Raw genomic sequence first — 17,564 nt, 5'->3', positions numbered from 1 at the left:
CACTTAATTTATATTTTCAAACATGCACCTTCCTCGAAACTACAACTCCCTCCCATTTTCTATTCATATGGCTAAGATTGTTTTATACTTCTAGAAAATTTTCCCTTGACTGTCATTGTTAAAAACAATGACATATCAACATCCCGTAGTTACATAACAAATATTGTAGAATAGCAAAATTCTGGTAACACAATCTTTGTGCACAACTCACCCACGTGGCGAGTTGTGGTTGGTGAAGGGGTGACCCACCATCACTCCTCCACCAATCACAACTCGCCACATGGGCGAATTGTGTATAAAGTTGTGCACAGAGTTGTGATACCAGAACCACTCCTGTAGAATATTATAAGAAATAAAAGTCCCATTAGATGCAAATCACAATTGTAGCCCGCTAGCCCCTGGATTAGCTATCATTGAATATTTGCTTTCATAGGCCAATAATGCATTTTTTATTTTTTTTTACAATGCACTCCACAAATTGGCAAACGTTGAATTTAAAACAATGATTGACTTGATGTTGGCCTAAGAGCTCTAATAAGAAATTGGTCATTGATTAAATTTGAAGAGACTCCAAGTATCCAATAATGGTTTTTATTTTTTCAGTTCTAGCCTAAGGTGTAAAAAAAAAAAAAAACCTTCAGCTGCTATATATAGATAGCTAGAGAGATTTCAGATGTCCATTATTTCGAAGTAAAACATCCAGAAAGTGAAATATGGCTCTGGCTCAATTCCATATTGTTCCGCCAAAAGTCTTTCAATTGCATATGCTCTTTGTCTTCCTTGCCCTCCTTTGGGATCTGGCCTATGCTGACCCTCCATATCACAATTGTTCGAACACTGGTAACTATACAGTTACTAGTCCATTTCAGAATAATCTTAACAATATCCTCCATTCTTTATCCTCGAATGCTTCCATTTCCAAATTCTACAATACCTCCACTGGCAATGACACGAATAGAGTTTATGGTCTCTACATGTGCCTCGACTATGTTACAAACGAAAGCTGTCACGACTGCATAACTACGGCTTCACAAGATATCTGGAAGCTTTGTCCAAGCACAACAGAAGCAGTGGTGTGGGAGGAGATATGTCAATTGCGCTACTCCAACAAAAGTTTCTTTGGCATATTAGATGTCACAGGAACTACTCCCTTAGACAACCAGAAGAATAATTCACAACCAGAAGTGTTCAAATCTATTGTGAACGTGACATTGAATAATCTTGCTAACCAGGCAGCTTTCAATCTTTCAGCTAACATGTATGCTACTGGAGAAGCAGCCTTTCAAGACAAAACAATCTATGCTCTAGTACAGTGCACTAGAGACCTGTCTGCCAATGACTGTAATTTATGCCTTCAGAGTGCTACAGCAGATATTTTGAGGATCTACTATTACTCCGTTGGTGCAAGACTTCTCAGTCGTAGTTGCTTCTTGAGATATGAATTGTATTCCTTTTATGGAGGCACACCTAACTCTTCTGGTTCTTCACAAGCGGGAGGTAAGTATTTGCAAACAATAACACCAATTTTGATTTTATAATATTCACAAGTGACAATCAATAACTAGATGTAAATGATTACTTTCAAATGCAGGTATTCAAATGAAATTGTGGATGATTGTAGTTGTTACTGTTGTATCAGCATGCTTGGTGATAGTCCTTCTGGGTCCCTATGTTTACTATCGGATGATGAATAAAAATGGTAAAAAAAAAACATGTATACATTTAGAATAAATCATAGTTTTGGTGCCTGAAATTTGGAAAAGGTTCGATTTTGGTACAAAATATTTGGATTTGGCCCCAAATTTTTTACAAAAGGTAACAATTTTGTCCCATGTCCATGGGCTCCATTCAATTTCAGTCTCTTAATTAACATTCGGTCAGTTCAATTTTGGTCACTAAATATTGGATTGATTTGATTATAGTCCTTTAAATACGTGATTGATTTGACTTGATCTTTTAAAAATATTGGGTATCCTATATCCCATTAGTCACCCAAATTGGAAAGTAGATGAAATGACCAGATTTTTCCCCTTTTTAAATTTTTGGGACCAAATTTGATTGGTTTAGATTTGAGAGGACAAAATCAAACCTACACCAAATTTCAAGGACAGAAATATTTAACACATAAATATATATATATATATATATATATCTTGCTCCATAATTTTCTACTTTTTCATTCAATTTAGGGAAGAAGAAAAATTTTAGGACATGGAATAATTCAAAACATTGGTAGTACCAATAACTTAGATTTCCATCACCAACATTTTCAAGGAAGATATGACTCGAAATCTCAGGAGTTCCCCTATTTTAATTTGGCATCTCTGCAAGCAGCTACCAACAACTTTGGTGATTCAAATAAGCTTGGGCAAGGTGGCTTTGGTCCTGTTTACAAGGTTATAACGTTTCTTAGGGCTCATTTAGAAAAATTTATTTTCAACTTATTGACTTAGGTACAATTTTTAAAGCTTTATTTTTATAGATACAATTGTACTTTTGTCTCCTTCATTTTTAAGCATGATCTAAGTCAATAAAAATAATCTCTCTTAAACTAGCACTAAACAAAACAATACCAATTATGATTATAATAAAAGGGAAAAGTCCATCCTTGATTTCTAATTTTACAATTTGAAGAATTATCCATTTCACTTTTATGTTAACTAGTTGAAACAACCAATGATCCTTTGTAGGGCATACTAAGTGATGGAAAGGAAGTAGCAATTAAGAGGCTCTCATGCTACTCTGAGCAGGGTTCAGAGGAATTCACAAATGAAGTTCTACTAATAATGAAACTTCAACACAAAAATCTTGTCAGGCTTTTGGGGTTTTGCATAGATGGAGAGGAGAAGCTACTTGTCTATGAATTCATGCCCAACAGTAGCCTAGATGTCATTCTCTTTGGTTTGTTAATTTCCTCACAACTTTATATTTTCTTAGCTCTTGAAATGACTTTGTACATATTCAGGAATAACTACTAAATACATCGTATCAAAAAAAAAAAAAAAAAAAAAAAAAAATCTAAATGCATTTCATTAACTTCAATAATGACTTCTTTGAAGCTATTGATTTTCTTTTGACTTTTGATGGTTAAGATCCAAGGAATCGTGCACAACTCAATTGGAGCAGACGTCTTAATATAATAACTGGAATTGCACGTGGAATTCTTTATCTTCATGAGGATTCTCGACTTAGAATTATTCATAGGGACCTAAAAGCTAGCAATGTGTTGTTGGACTATGAAATGAATCCTAAGATTTCAGACTTTGGAATGGCAAGGATCTTTGCAGGAAATGAAGGTGCAACTAATACTACTACAATAGTGGGGACATAGTAAGTACACTTTTAAAAAAAATAATTTTCAATTATATTCCTTAGAGTCAATTGGATGTTTAAAAATGATGTATTCTTTCTGAAAGAAATTCATACTATGCCATATAGTAAATGAATGAAGGAGCTGAAATGATTAGAGTTATAGGTATTAATCATGAAGAATAAAAATGCTTTAATAATTATTTCTTTACTATATTTTTTTATAGTGGATATATGGCTCCAGAATATGCTATGGGAGGAATATATTCTATCAAGTCTGACGTGTTTAGTTTTGGAGTACTCTTGCTTGAGATCGTATCTGGGAAGGGAAATGCTGGCTTCCATCAATCAAAACGTGCTTCTAGCCTGCTAGCATATGTAAGTTTATTTGTCTTAATTAAGTCAAGATCATACTACTGAGGTTCACATCGCAGTAAAAAATGATCTATAAACTCATTGAATTATGGTGCAGGCATGGAAACTATGGAATGAAGGAAAGGCATTGGAGCTAATGGATCCTTTATTGATTGATTCGTTCAATAAAGATGAATTTCTAAGATACGTACAAATTGGACTTTTGTGTGTTCAAGAAGATGCATCTGATAGGCCAACAATGTCAGCTTTGGTTGTAATGTTGAAAAGTGAAACTGTGAGTCTTAGCCCACCTGAACGACCTGCCTTTTCGATGGGTAGATTCACTGAGAACAACGAAACCGATCCTGATTGTCTCTCTGTTTCCGGCTTATCAATTTCCAGTATTAGGCCACGGTGAAGGATCCATAAATGGATTTGAAACTTCATTAATGTCTTATATGATTATATCATTCGTGTGTGCTGTATCGAAACAAATGTCTGTATTCGCTTGAAATTTACAATTGACTTTATAATGCATGTCATTATACATGTATCCTATATTCCCTATGTGACATCGTTTGAAAAATGTTAATAACTTTTAACATTCTAGCAGCACTTGCATGTGGCATCAGTAATTGTATAATAGAAAAAGTAACACATTTTAGCAAACCAAACTCAAAATTTACCTACATCATGCCATATAAAGTTGTGAAAAATTACATGGTTGTTACAGTAATTATGTAAATTTATACTAAAATTATTCATTTTGTAACTTATTTTTTATTCTTTCTTTACGTATTCTGAGGATGAAGAAAGAAAATAGATGATAGTTGTTATGTGTGAAAAATGTGAAGTAATTAAAGACATCAAGAAAAATTAATATTTTAAATTTTTAATGAAATATTGTGCAAAATAAATAATCTAATGTGAATTATTTTGAAAAGTGAACAAGAAAGCAGTGCACAAGCCAATGATGACCCTTTAGTTTGATCGGAGGATTCCTCCTTGCCTTCTCTCCATACTACAAAAGGGTTTACTAAGTTAATAATAAAAAAAAAAAAAAAACTTTTATCCTTAACAACTAAAAAATTTCAGTTGTTTAAAAAGTCAGTCCCTAGGTTTTTGGCATTGTTATCCAATGTTACCCTTATCATTATCTCACTAACTGAAAACCCCTAATTAGGGTCTATTTGAGATCTGTTTATTTTTGTTGAAATTGAAAACTTTTTGCTGAAAGTACTGTAGATAAAAATAAAAGTTAGATGATATCATTATCTCACTAACCGAAAACCCCTAATTAGAGTATATTTGGGATTCATTTATTTCACTGAAACTGAAAACTTTTTGCTGAAGGTACTATTGATAAAGTTAAAAGTTAACTGAAATAGTATAATGAGACCTATGAATAGTACTAAAAAATACAGTGGAGCCCATAAATAGTAGCAAAAATAAATTGAATAATAAAATAAGTTGACATTTTAATTTTTGCCTAGCACACACCTAATGTCTTACAAATACAAATTACTTACACGTCATACTTAGAATTGATGTGAATTACAGCTTAATATTAGAATTTGACCTATATGAGATGGGTGTGTCCAAATTAATGTTTGGTAGCACTAACCTCTTCTCTCAAGAGGTCTTCTTTTAATGACTCAAAAAAAGAAAAAGAAAAAAAGAGGTCTCCTTTTACAAATAAGTAAATGTGTATTATTTATATATTTATTTATTTATCCTCCATCTAAATATTTTAAAGTTGACAAAAAACCTTGTAACTTGGTGAAATTACTTAGTCTTTTACGAAGAGTATTAAAGTTTGAATCCTCATTGTAACAATTGTTTTTAAAAAGCAAGTTATGTTGAGTATGGAGAATCTATTTTAAATTTTAAAATGTCGCTGTCACGTATATTTTAGCTGTTTGAATATATTATCATTTTATTTGGCCTTATTATTTAAACTTATTTTGATTAATGTGTCAGGATATGTGTGAAAATATTTTGGATCATTTCAAAATAGAATAATAGATACAAAAATGTGGTATTTGCGTTAATAATATGTAGCTGAAATTATCCCAATCACTTCTGACATTTTACAAAATGAAACTTCCTCAAACGTTTTATGAAATGACACTTACACCCTTAAGATTTTATGAATATCTTAAATAAGTCCATTAATTTTTATATAGATAGTCTCATTAAATGAAATATTTTGTTAGAAAAGTGAGGATAGACTTATTTGTTACATTTAAAAATTTTCAAGAGGTTGGTGTAATTTATCTTAGTAGATGACTATGAAAACGGATCTGGATTCGATTTGCACTGTGCTACCGCTGTTTTGATGTGAGAAAAAAAAAAAAAAAGTTAACAATGTGAAAAAGTAGAATGGCAAAATATTTTATAAGTTAAAATTAAGAGTGAATTTTTCAAATTTTAATCTTAGCTATTAAAAGCGCAATCTGATTTAGATATGAGGCAATAAAAATGTGTAATTACTCATTACAACTGGAGGAAAATAGTTAACAAAGTGATGTGTGTGTGTGTGTGTGTGTGTGTGTGTTGGGGGGGGGGGGGGGGTGTTGGTGGAGGTGGGTGTTTAGAATCCATGGCTGTCACAACTGGCTTCACTAAATTAATTGTAACAAGTAGCTTCACAAAATTACATCAATATTTTGGATAAAAACAAATTTTTAGATAAAGACAAGTAGACAACAACTTACTTTTTCTATCAATTTCTTTAGATTAAATAACAATAAGTTTTTTGAACAGAACATGTAACATACATCTTAGATAAAATAATAATAAGTGTTTTAACAGAAGATGCAACATATATTTAAGATAGAGACAACTTATTTGACTTTATTAATTTATTTAGATAAAGTAACAGTAATTTAAAAAAAATATATAACATGCATTTTAAATAAAAATAATAATAAATATTTTAACAAAACATGCAATATAAATTTAAGTTTCAGTTGATAGAGATAACAACTTATTTATTCTTATCAATTTTTTTAAGTAATATAATAATAAGTATTTTAACAAAACATGCAACATGTCGCATGCATCTAAGTTTCAGTTGGCAAAGACAACAACTTATTTGATCTTATTGGTTTCTTTAGATAAAGTAACGCGATAAGTGTTTTAACAAAACATGCAACTTGGATCTAACTTTTAGAAATTTAAATCCTACTCTAAATAAAAATTTATTATCAAAATTTAAAAACTTATATATATTCACTAATGGTCTTTCCATAGAATCCTTCTTGAACCCCATGTTTTTGGTTTTTATTTTTATTTTTTATTTTTTATGTTTTGCAAGTTGTAACTTATGCATATGTATTAATATATGATAATTTTGATTAAATAAATTCATTTTACTTATTATTATTTGTTTCTAAATTTCATGTATAGATATTAAGTCAAAAGAAGTCTTTTATAAAGAAGCAAAACAAGGGACTCTTATTTAAGTTCTTAGTTTCTCTTAGGTAAGTTTTTATTTTATTTTTAAATTCTCAACATTTGAACTATTTTGTGTGTTTTAGATTTTGGTTATTCTATGTATTTATTAGTTTGTATGTGTTTTAATTTTTACAGTTGACTATCACTATGAAAAATTTGGTTCAAAACATGTCTTTCATGTGTTGTATATGATTCCAAGTTACTTTTACTAATTGATTGTAAAGACTTTATCAATGTTTATATTAATTATTTTCATTGTGCTTTGTGTTAATTTCTTATTACGTGAAATTCTTCTCATATCCTTTTAGATCATATAATATAAGTTCCTTGTGAACTTTTTAATGACTATATTTCTTTTGAAAGTCTAACTAAATTCAATTTAAAATTCCTCCTATATCCTTTTAGATCATAGATAATATTTGGCTAAATTAGATCCATTGGTCCAAAATCCTATGTAAGACTATCTTTACTTAACTTCTTTTTCAATTTATTAAAAAAGTTTGTAAATTTAGATTGTTTTTCTTTAATGATTTGAGATTTTGGCTTACTTTTTATTTTTATTTTTATTTTTTTTTTAGAGTGTATTTTATAGCAATGGTGCCACTTTGTTGCTTGTCTTGCTGCTTGGATTTGCTATTAAGGTTTAGGGTTGATATTAATGGAATTTGGGGAAAATGTTTGTTTTGTTGCTATCTTTTTTTCCTTATATGTTTTTGTTTGTTCTTTTATTCCTTGTTCGGATTCTTGGCATAAGTGCTTGGGTCCAAGTCTCACCAATATACGTGGGATTGGACAAACCTAAGTTCGGGGTTTAAAACATCATCATCTTTAGCTCATGTCTACATTGGAAACACCCACATAACACAATGTTTCTTTTCCTTTTTTACCCCCCCCCCCCCCCCCCCCCCCCAAAAAAAAAAGGAAATTTTGTCTTGTTGTGTAAAATGTTGAATCATTTTCTCATCTAAATTTCCTCTAACATGTCCTTGGCCATTCCTCGTCAAGACCAAATAGTCCACCCTTGTTATTTCAACCCTTCAATCATATATTCTAATTTAAGGTAGGTCAGGTTCAAGTTATACTTGATGCAATTTGATCAATGTTACTATTTTGTAACTTTTCATTAAGAGAGTATTTTGATGAATTAATGGTTGAATTACATTACCTCCTTATATTTTATATATTTGCTCAAAATTGTCATAGATTAATAGTTATCTCATCGGATTCAACAAAACAAAATAAATCTAAATTTTAAGTTTCATTCGCTTAAAATTATACACAAAACATGAGTTTGTGGATTGGGTTATAAGTAATATATAATTAACTCAAGATATAACATGCATATTAGCATAAAACAAATTAGCATGCATAATAAGAATAATGAAAATATTTAATTTAATGATGAATTTTTAAAATATGAAATAAAAGTTATTCATTGATGTAACATCACAAAAAGTTGTATCGCGTGTAACTTGATCCTACCTAAGGTCATTTGAACAACAGGATTTGATCAACCGAATATGCCCTTAACAGGGAGTTTCATGCATTTATAATTTTTTTTTTTTTTTAAAGATTTGAAATTCTTATCAACTGAATATGCCCTTACCCACAACCTTTCAAATATGAAATGTCAGCATAACAGTGAAGTTCAAGAAATATTCCAAAAATTCCCTTATAATATTACTAGCCGCTGAGCATGCCCTCACTCGCATGCTTAGGATTTTTTTTTTTTTGGTAAATGTTAATAATTTGCATCTATTATAATTTAGAAATATATTTTTTTATTTATTTTTGAAACAAATAAAAAGGATAAATTTTATAGATAAGCAGTAATTGTAATTTCTTTTTTGAATGTGAGAGAAAAAAATCATAAATTTTAAGAGTTTTTTTTTTTTTTTAAAATTAAAATGAAATTTGTTATTTGTCATTCATTACCATATTTCTAAATGAAATACTCTTCATTAATGAAGATATTTTTGAACCATATAAAAGTTCAGTTGAAAGATGAGAATCATCTTATATATAGTATAGATAAATACCATATATAGTTAGATTTTTTGATTTGTTAGACCATATTTTCAAATGAAAGTGGTTTCAACTTTTGAGTCCCCCTCCAAAGGAATATCGACTACATTTCCATTTCAAATAATCAATTAAATAGCATATCTGAGAACTGGTCATAGATTTTAATTCTTTTCCCTGTATCAAAGTACGGAGAAATCAACTGAAAATGCTTGGACAAGGCACACCTGATTTCTAAAAATCATACCCATGAAGGGCTAAATATGTAAACAAAATAAAGAAACTAAAATATTGTAACAAGCGAGGGTTTAAAGGATTTTTTTTTTTTTTTGTTTGTATTGTTTTTTTGTTTTTTTTTTTTTTTTTTTTTTTTTTTTGTTTTGTTTTGTTTTTTTNGTCCACCCTTGTTATTTCCAACCCTTCTATCATATATTCTAATTTAAGGTAGGTCAGGTTCAAGTTATACTTGATGCATTTTGATCAATGTTACTATTTTGTAACTTTTCATTAAGAGAGTATTTTGATGAATTAATGGTTGAATTACATTACCTCCTTATATTTTATATATTTGCTCAAAATTGTCATAGATTAATAGTTATCTCATCGGATTCAACAAAACAAAATAAATCTAAATTTTAAGTTTCATTCGCTTAAAATTATACACAAAACATGAGTTTGTGGATTGGGTTATAAGTAATATATAATTAACTCAAGATATAACATGCATATTAGCATAAAACAAATTAGCATGCATAATAAGAATAATGAAAATATTTAATTTAATGATGAATTTTTAAAATATGAAATAAAAGTTATTCATTGATGTAACATCACAAAAAGTTGTATGCGTGTAACTTGATCCTACCTAAGGTCATTTGAACAACAGGATTTGATCAACCGAATATGCCCTTAACAGGGAGTTTCATGCATTTATAATTTTTTTTTTTTTTTAAAGATTTGAAATTCTTATCAACTGAATATGCCCTTACCCACAACCTTTCAAATATGAAATGTCAGCATAACAGTGAAGTTCAAGAAATATTCCAAAAATTCCCTTATAATATTACTAGCCGCTGAGCATGCCCTCACTCGCATGCTTAGGATTTTTTTTTTTTTGGTAAATGTTAATAATTTGCATCTATTATAATTTAGAAATATATTTTTTTATTTATTTTTGAAACAAATAAAAAGGATAAATTTTATAGATAAGCAGTAATTGTAATTTCTTTTTTGAATGTGAGAGAAAAAAATCATAAATTTTAAGAGTTTTTTTTTTTTTTTAAATTAAAATGAAATTTGTTATTTGTCATTCATTACCATATTTCTAAATGAAATACTCTTCATTAATGAAGATATTTTTGAACCATATAAAAGTTCAGTTGAAAGATGAGAATCATCTTATATATAGTATAGATAAATACCATATATAGTTAGATTTTTTGATTTGTTAGACCATATTTTCAAATGAAAGTGGTTTCAACTTTTGAGTCCCCCTCCAAAGGAATATCGACTACATTTCCATTTCAAATAATCAATTAAATAGCATATCTGAGAACTGGTCATAGATTTTAATTCTTTTCCCTGTATCAAAGTACGGAGAAATCAACTGAAAATGCTTGGACAAGGCACACCTGATTTCTAAAAATCATACCCATGAAGGGCTAAATATGTAAACAAAATAAAGAAACTAAAATATTGTAACAAGCGAGGGTTTAAAGGATTTTTTTTTTTTTTTTTTGTATTGTTTGTTTTGTTGTTTTTTTTTTTTTTTTTTTTTTTTTTTGTTTTGTTTGTTTTTTTTTTTTATGAAGTCAGCTAAAGCCTTGTTCATTAAATTATTGCACAAGTTTATGCATCATTATATTCTTGACAGCCACTCATTAGTTTAATAAAGAGTAAATCTTTATTATCAAAAATAAATAAAGAGTAAATCTCTTTTAGATAGGATTTCTATATAATAATAAAATAGGTAAAGTTTTTTTCTTAATCATTTTCTAGGGTAGGTAAAGAATTGCAAAGTTAATAAGTCAGAATACAACTGTTAGGTAAAATAGACTAATTATAGTTTATAAGGCCATTCTACTGACCTTGATCCATTGTATAATTGACCCAGAGCGGTCAACATGAGAAGGTTTTAACATTCAAAGTTGACTGGGAAGCCATCCGCAGCCTCTTGCAGATTGTACCATTTCATAGTTCACACGTCTGAAATGTAGCAGAATTGGATAAATAACTTGTTACCCAATCCATAATATCAAATTAATAGAATTAATGGTCATACATAATTAAGCTCGTTCACGTGATTTAACCTCTTAACAACTATGCCACTTGTTTAACTAGTCCTTTGATGTAGGGGTCCCAAAATTTGACACGACTCGCAAACCAGATACAACATGACACAAAATTAGCAGGTTATGGGTTGAGGCTTAACGGGTTTGTGTCATATTCGGGTTGACACGGTTGACCCATTTAATAAATGAGTTAGGTTATTGTTGAACACATAGAACCCGTTTAACCCGTCTGACTTGTTAATTAAATGACATTTTACTAATATATCCTTAAAACTCTAGGTATATAAACATATTAGTTGTTGTGATTTATTTTCTTTAACATATTGTGATTGATTATTTGTGATATTGAAATATGCTTTAGTTTTGAATAATTATTTGTGATACAATTATTCGTTAGTTCTGAATTTTATATTAAAAATATCTATTTGTTTGTTTTTTCATAATTTTTTTTTCTATTTTGATAAAATATGATAAACAAGTCGACACGACTGACCCGTTTAATAAATGGGTCGTGTTAGAGTTAAGGAATTTTGACCCGTTTAATAAACATGTCGGGTTAGTGTTGACCTATGTAGTCGAATATTCATGACTTAACACGATACGAACTCGACACGTGAACACAAATTACTACCCCTACTTTGATGGTATCAACCATCACTTTTAGTATTTAATAGAAAGCAATATTAATCAAATCCTATGGGACATTGTCACATAGATTAAAAACTACTGTGGGCAATTTATAATTATGCCTAGTATGATGTCAATTTTTTTTAATCGAGACTTGTCAGGGTGTACTCCATTGACTTTCGATAAAGAAAACAAAATGTAATTATAGTACTAGTTGCCCTGGTCAGTCAAGATTCAAAAAATATATATATATATATATATGGGAAATTTCAAATTTGTCCTGATCTCCTTCACTTCATGGAATAGTCAGTCCTAAATCTTTTCCAGTCATTAATTATCTAGCTTAAGCATGAAAGTTTCTCGGCAATTTTCAACAGCTTAATATTATCCAAGTATTTTCCTAAATCTAATTCCTAAATGTCAAAGTATGAATTTTTCTTCCACCAAAAAAAAAAAAAGCTTTTTCGTCAAGGTGGAATAGTCCTAAGTAGAAATTGTAATGTGAGGTTGAGATCCAATTCTACGACTCCTCAAGTTTGGTATTGACCTACCCATATTCAAAGGTAAGTAAAAATGATCTTTGATTAATTGTCTGTCAATGCCTTGAATGCAATAATGTGCTATATCACTTAGAAAAAGGGAAAATGAAAATAGAAACTTCTATAAAAGAACATATTAATGTTGCAGGTGGGCTTTGTTAATCCTNCCTGATCTCCTTCACTTCATGGAATAGTCAGTCCTAAATCTTTTCCAGTCATTAATTATCTAGCTTAAGCATGAAAGTTTCTCGGCAATTTTCAACAGCTTAATATTATCCAAGTATTTTCCTAAATCTAATTCCTAAATGTCAAAGTATGAATTTTTCTTCCACCAAAAAAAAAAAAAAGTAAGAATTTTCATGCGTGACATTCTGAGACCTTTTGTGCTTGAGGTGTCAGCTTATACCCTTTCCATCTCTACTTATTCTTCTATCGAAAGTAGTTATCCTGTGTGCTATCATATTTGGAAGATGGAAAAAGATGTACTTTTAACCATGCTCTTCTTAATTATACCACTGTTTTTGCTCCCTATCCTTACTAGTGCAGACCCCTCGCTATCTTTTGCCCGAATGATTCCAGAAATTACACTCTCAAAGCCCATTTGAAAACAACCTCAAGCAACTTCTTGAGCTATTGCCTTCCAATACTTCAGTAACAGGTTTCTACAACACCTCTATTGGGGATAACCCAGATACTGTCTTGGCCAAGCACTTTGTAGAGCAAGCAAATATGCTTTATAATTTTCTACTTGTCCTAAGAGTTTTAGCTATTAAAAGAATTGTGAAAAACATTATTATAACACAGGGGCTAAATGGAAGACTTGGATGGTCGTGGTGGTCACGTGTGTACCACTGTTAGTTCTAGCAGTTCTCAGTGGTTCTTGTGCTGTTTATCATAGGCGGAAGAAGAGAACACAACCAGGTGAGTGTTATCTAAATGGATAACCATCATAAATGTAGTTCAGAATTACCAACAACCAGGTTTCAAGTTCATTTGCAGATGATGAGAAAAGCCAAAACGCACTATTACATGAGTTGGCACGCCCCACTGGAATTGAGATTACAGAAGATGGTGAATTGGTACCAGGTTCTGAAGATCTTCATTTTATGAATCTATTGACTATAAGGACGGCTACAGATGACTTTTCAGATTCAAATAAGCTCGGACAAGGTGGGTTCGGCACTGTCTACAAGGTAACCAAAGAAGGAAGTTATTTAGCTAACCTTTTTACTGCTTTTACTATTCCACCTATTTTTGAATTTTGTACATCTTGTACCTGGCATATATGCTGGGTAACTTATAAAGAGGTGGGCCACGCAGTGTATGGGTCTCGCTTCCTTGTAAAGTACTTGGCATACTGCAGTGTGTGGGTCACACCTTCTTGTGAGGTACTTGGCATATATGCCGAGTATAGGATATACCACTTCCTACTTTTGTTGTAAGTTATAAAGTCAATAGTGTATGCGTTTGGATAATCATCATTGCTAGTGCTAAAAGTTTAGCAATTTGATATTATAAAAAACTATTTTATCTATTTTATTATTTCATTTTATAATATGCTTAACATCAATAATTTTATTTTAACATTCAACATAATAAAATAATATTAACAATACAATAAAATAATATAGTAGCTTTTAATTATATATATATATATATATATGTATATTACCATCTTAGCTACCCTACACAGCCATCTATGATAGTGCACTGTAGCTCAATAGCTAAATTTTTGGCTTTTCCTCCATTGCAATATGCTTTTTAGTAATGATAGTGCTAAAAATTGCAATATAACTTTATAGCATCACCAATGCTAATGCTCTAATATATTTGTTGAAAGTTGGTAAAAATACAATTGTAGCTAAAACAAATGTGAGATTTTAAAGAACTACACAGAAGCAAATCAACTAAAATTACTATTGTAAGCCACTTGGCCTGAATTTATGCTTGATTATGGATATTCTTATTAGGGTGTCTTGCCAGATGGTAAGGAAGTAGCAGTTAAAAGGTTGTCAAGGAGGTCATGGCAAGGCTTACAGGAATTAAAAAATGAGGTCATACTTATTGCAAAACTTCAACATAGAAATCTTGTGAAGCTCTTGGGATGTGGCATAGAGGGAGAGGAAAAGTTGCTTGTGTACGAATTCATGCCCAATGGAAGTCTTGATTTCTTTATCTTTGGTTTGTTTCTTCCACTCTTCTTCTTATTAGCTTTATTATATTCCAAATTGGTCATACAATTTGCTTTTAAACATGATGCCATACATTAACTCTCTATTCTAGTACTAAATTTCAGATTCAGAAAGACGCACTCAACTTGACTGGAAAACATGTTATAACATTATTGTTGGCATTACTAGAGGACTTCTTTATCTTCATGAGGACTCCCGGCTTAAAATCATTCATAGGGATCTAAAACCCAGCAATGTATTGCTGGACAATGAAATGGTTGCCAAAATATCAGATTTTGGAATGGCAAGGATCTTTGGTGAAAACCAAAACATAGCTAATACTAGGAGAGTCGTTGGAACATAGTGAGTCTTTTTTCTTCCCCCTCTTTTGTCAAGTTTTCCCCAAACATTTTCTTATTTCATTTGAGAAGAATATGTTGTATTGTGGTGCTCAAAACAGCGGATATATGGCTCCCGAGTATGCAATGGAAGGCGTATTTTCTGTAAAATCCGATGTTTTCAGCTTTGGCGTGATCTTACTTGAGATTATAAGTGGGAAGAAAAATAGTGGCTTCTACCTCACAGGACATGCCCAAACACTCCTTGCATATGTATGTTTCTATTGTTTGCTTGAACTAAATATTATTAAGTTGGAAAAAGATGGTTCTGTTTTGGTAAAATTGACGGTATTTATGAGATAAAATTTTATTTAACTTGCATGGATTTTGATACCATGATAAATTCCGTCTCTCCCAAAAGTTTAAGTTTTTTGAAATTCTGAATTTACCTTATGCTTGGAAGGTGAGAGGTGGAGGAAGAGAAATGGAGAGGAGAGGAGACTGTCAGTAGAATGTACTAAATATTAGTTTATTCTAGTCTAGTCACTTTCCCCTTATCCCTCAATCTCCTCATGTTCAAAGCATACCTTGAGTCATTTAACTATAATACTCTAACACATTGATTTTCAAAAAAAAAAAAAAACTCCAACACATTACACACTTTTTGAAAATAAAAATATACTCGCCAATAATTCATTGGTTTGCTTGCATAAATTTATAATGATTGTTTGTCTTTTTCTTAATATTTATGCACAATTTCACTTTTTTTTTTTTTTTTGTAAATTATGTAAAATCATTATTTAATACAGTATTAAAGGCACATTAACAAGGCCTAAGTAAATAAATAAAATCTTTTATTATTTAATGTGCATGGACAGGCATGGAGGCTGTGGAAGGAAGGGAAAGAATTGGAATTTGTAGATCCTTTGTTGATGGTGTCTGGCCAGACAATAGAAGTATTAAAATGCATGCATATTGGGCTTTTGTGCGTGCAAGAGGATCCAGCAGACAGACCCACAATGACATCTGTGGTAGTTCTTTTAGAAATGATTCGGTAGCCCTTCCTCAGCCAAAACATCCTGCATTAGCTATAGCTAGAGTAATTCAGACTGATCAGCTTTCACCAACAAATCCTTCTATAAATGAGCTTACTTTATCCAATGTTTCTCCATGTTGATAACTGACAGGAATAATGCCTCTCTTCGTGGTTTCAGCATCATTGTAAATGTGAAGCAAAATCTAACATCAGAATGTAAGTAAAAAAAGAAAAAAGAAAAAAGAGAAGTGTAAATATTTCTGTAATTATACGTGGTAGGCTTGTGGCACAATTGCATTTATGTTCCCGTTGGTGAAAGAGTCTTTGTTAGTATTATGTTATATTTTTATATTCATATATAGTTGCCCTCTGGCAGTATGCTATTTAAGTGTGCACATGAGTTGTTAATTTGACTTTGTGATATTTTAATTTGAAAGTGATCTTCTTGTGGAATTTGAGTCATTTGACAGGTTAACTAAGAAAACTTAGGATCCTAAGTTTTCTTACTTAACCTCTCCCCTGTTTTCTGTACATCGAATGGGCTTAGATCCCCATGGATGAAAGTGCAATTATGTGATGTGTAAGTGAAGGAAATATTCATGGGGTAAAAAAAAAAAAAGTTAGAGGAAACAAGTGCGTTCTTAAAAAATTACTATAAACATAATTTAAAAAAAATATCAATTAAATTTTTTATAACCTAATATGTGTACTACAAAAAGTATATTTATTAAACTACATATTGTACTAATTTTGACAAAAAGTTTTAAACCTTTTTTTAACTTAGATAATTTAATCAACAATCCCTTAAACACTAGACAAGGTGTGGGGGATTCAGTTTTAGATTAGGGCTTCAAAATAAGGATTTGAATTGGAGAGACCTGTTTAACAATGGGTATTGTAAGGTGTGGTCATATTTAATTCTTTAATATTAAAATTGATGACATTATTTAAATGTTGTCATGCCATTACTCCGTTAGCTAGTAGGCATTAAGGCTAACAACTATTAACAAAAGAACAAATTGCACTCATTTTTTAAATTTGAAAGGTCAACAACACTCATTCAAAACTCAAGAAACTAATAGCATTGAGTAGCCAAACTTTAGGAACCAAGATTAATTGTATTATACAATAGACTTTACTTATTAATAGAAAGAATATTATACAATGGATTTAAAAAAAAAAAAGTTTTTAAGCATATGCATAATGCATGCATGAGTTATAGTATCTATTACAGGATCATTAATTTTATGAACTACACAATATGACAATAACACAACAGATTCTGGTTATCCTCTCTGATTTTTCAAATCTCCTCTTCCCTTGGACTGCAAATCAAAATTAGATGCGACAAATTTAAAGTGTATACTATATATTATTTGGTTATCAAACATAATTTCCCGATAATTCCTATTTTGGAA

The 17,564-nt window shown here is 30.5% G+C and overlaps 1 protein-coding gene and 1 pseudogene across 2 annotated transcripts; both read left to right on the top strand.

Moving 5' to 3' along the window:
- The first annotated feature begins 625 nt into the window (after window positions 1–625).
- LOC112036335 (cysteine-rich receptor-like protein kinase 10) lies at window positions 626–4,272 on the top strand. 2 transcript variants are annotated; one of them, XM_065780221.1, is made up of 7 exons: window positions 626–1,497; window positions 1,592–1,699; window positions 2,251–2,396; window positions 2,691–2,901; window positions 3,093–3,330; window positions 3,537–3,687; window positions 3,782–4,272. In XM_065780221.1, exons 1-7 carry the CDS (start codon window positions 714–716, stop codon window positions 4,079–4,081), a joined length of 1,938 nt encoding a protein of 645 aa, XP_065636293.1. In that variant the 5' UTR covers window positions 626–713; the 3' UTR covers window positions 4,082–4,272. The 2 variants fall into 2 exon arrangements, with proteins under 2 accessions (XP_065636293.1, XP_023924918.2); XM_024069150.2 differs by lacking the exons at window positions 626–1,497; window positions 2,251–2,396 and having other exon boundaries at window positions 1,593–1,699.
- Window positions 4,273–13,331: 9,059 nt separating this feature from the next.
- Window positions 13,332–16,533, top strand: LOC112036330 (cysteine-rich receptor-like protein kinase 10; annotated as a pseudogene).
- Window positions 16,534–17,564: the final 1,031 nt, after the last annotated feature.

The sequence above is a fragment of the Quercus suber genome, unplaced genomic scaffold (genome assembly GCF_002906115.3).
Source record: "Quercus suber isolate HL8 unplaced genomic scaffold, Cork oak 2.0 scaffold_228, whole genome shotgun sequence".
NCBI classification, from domain to species: Eukaryota; Viridiplantae; Streptophyta; class Magnoliopsida; order Fagales; family Fagaceae; genus Quercus; species Quercus suber.
The sequence above is the reverse complement of the archived record's forward strand: the minus strand, read 5'-3'. Positions and strand labels throughout refer to the sequence as shown.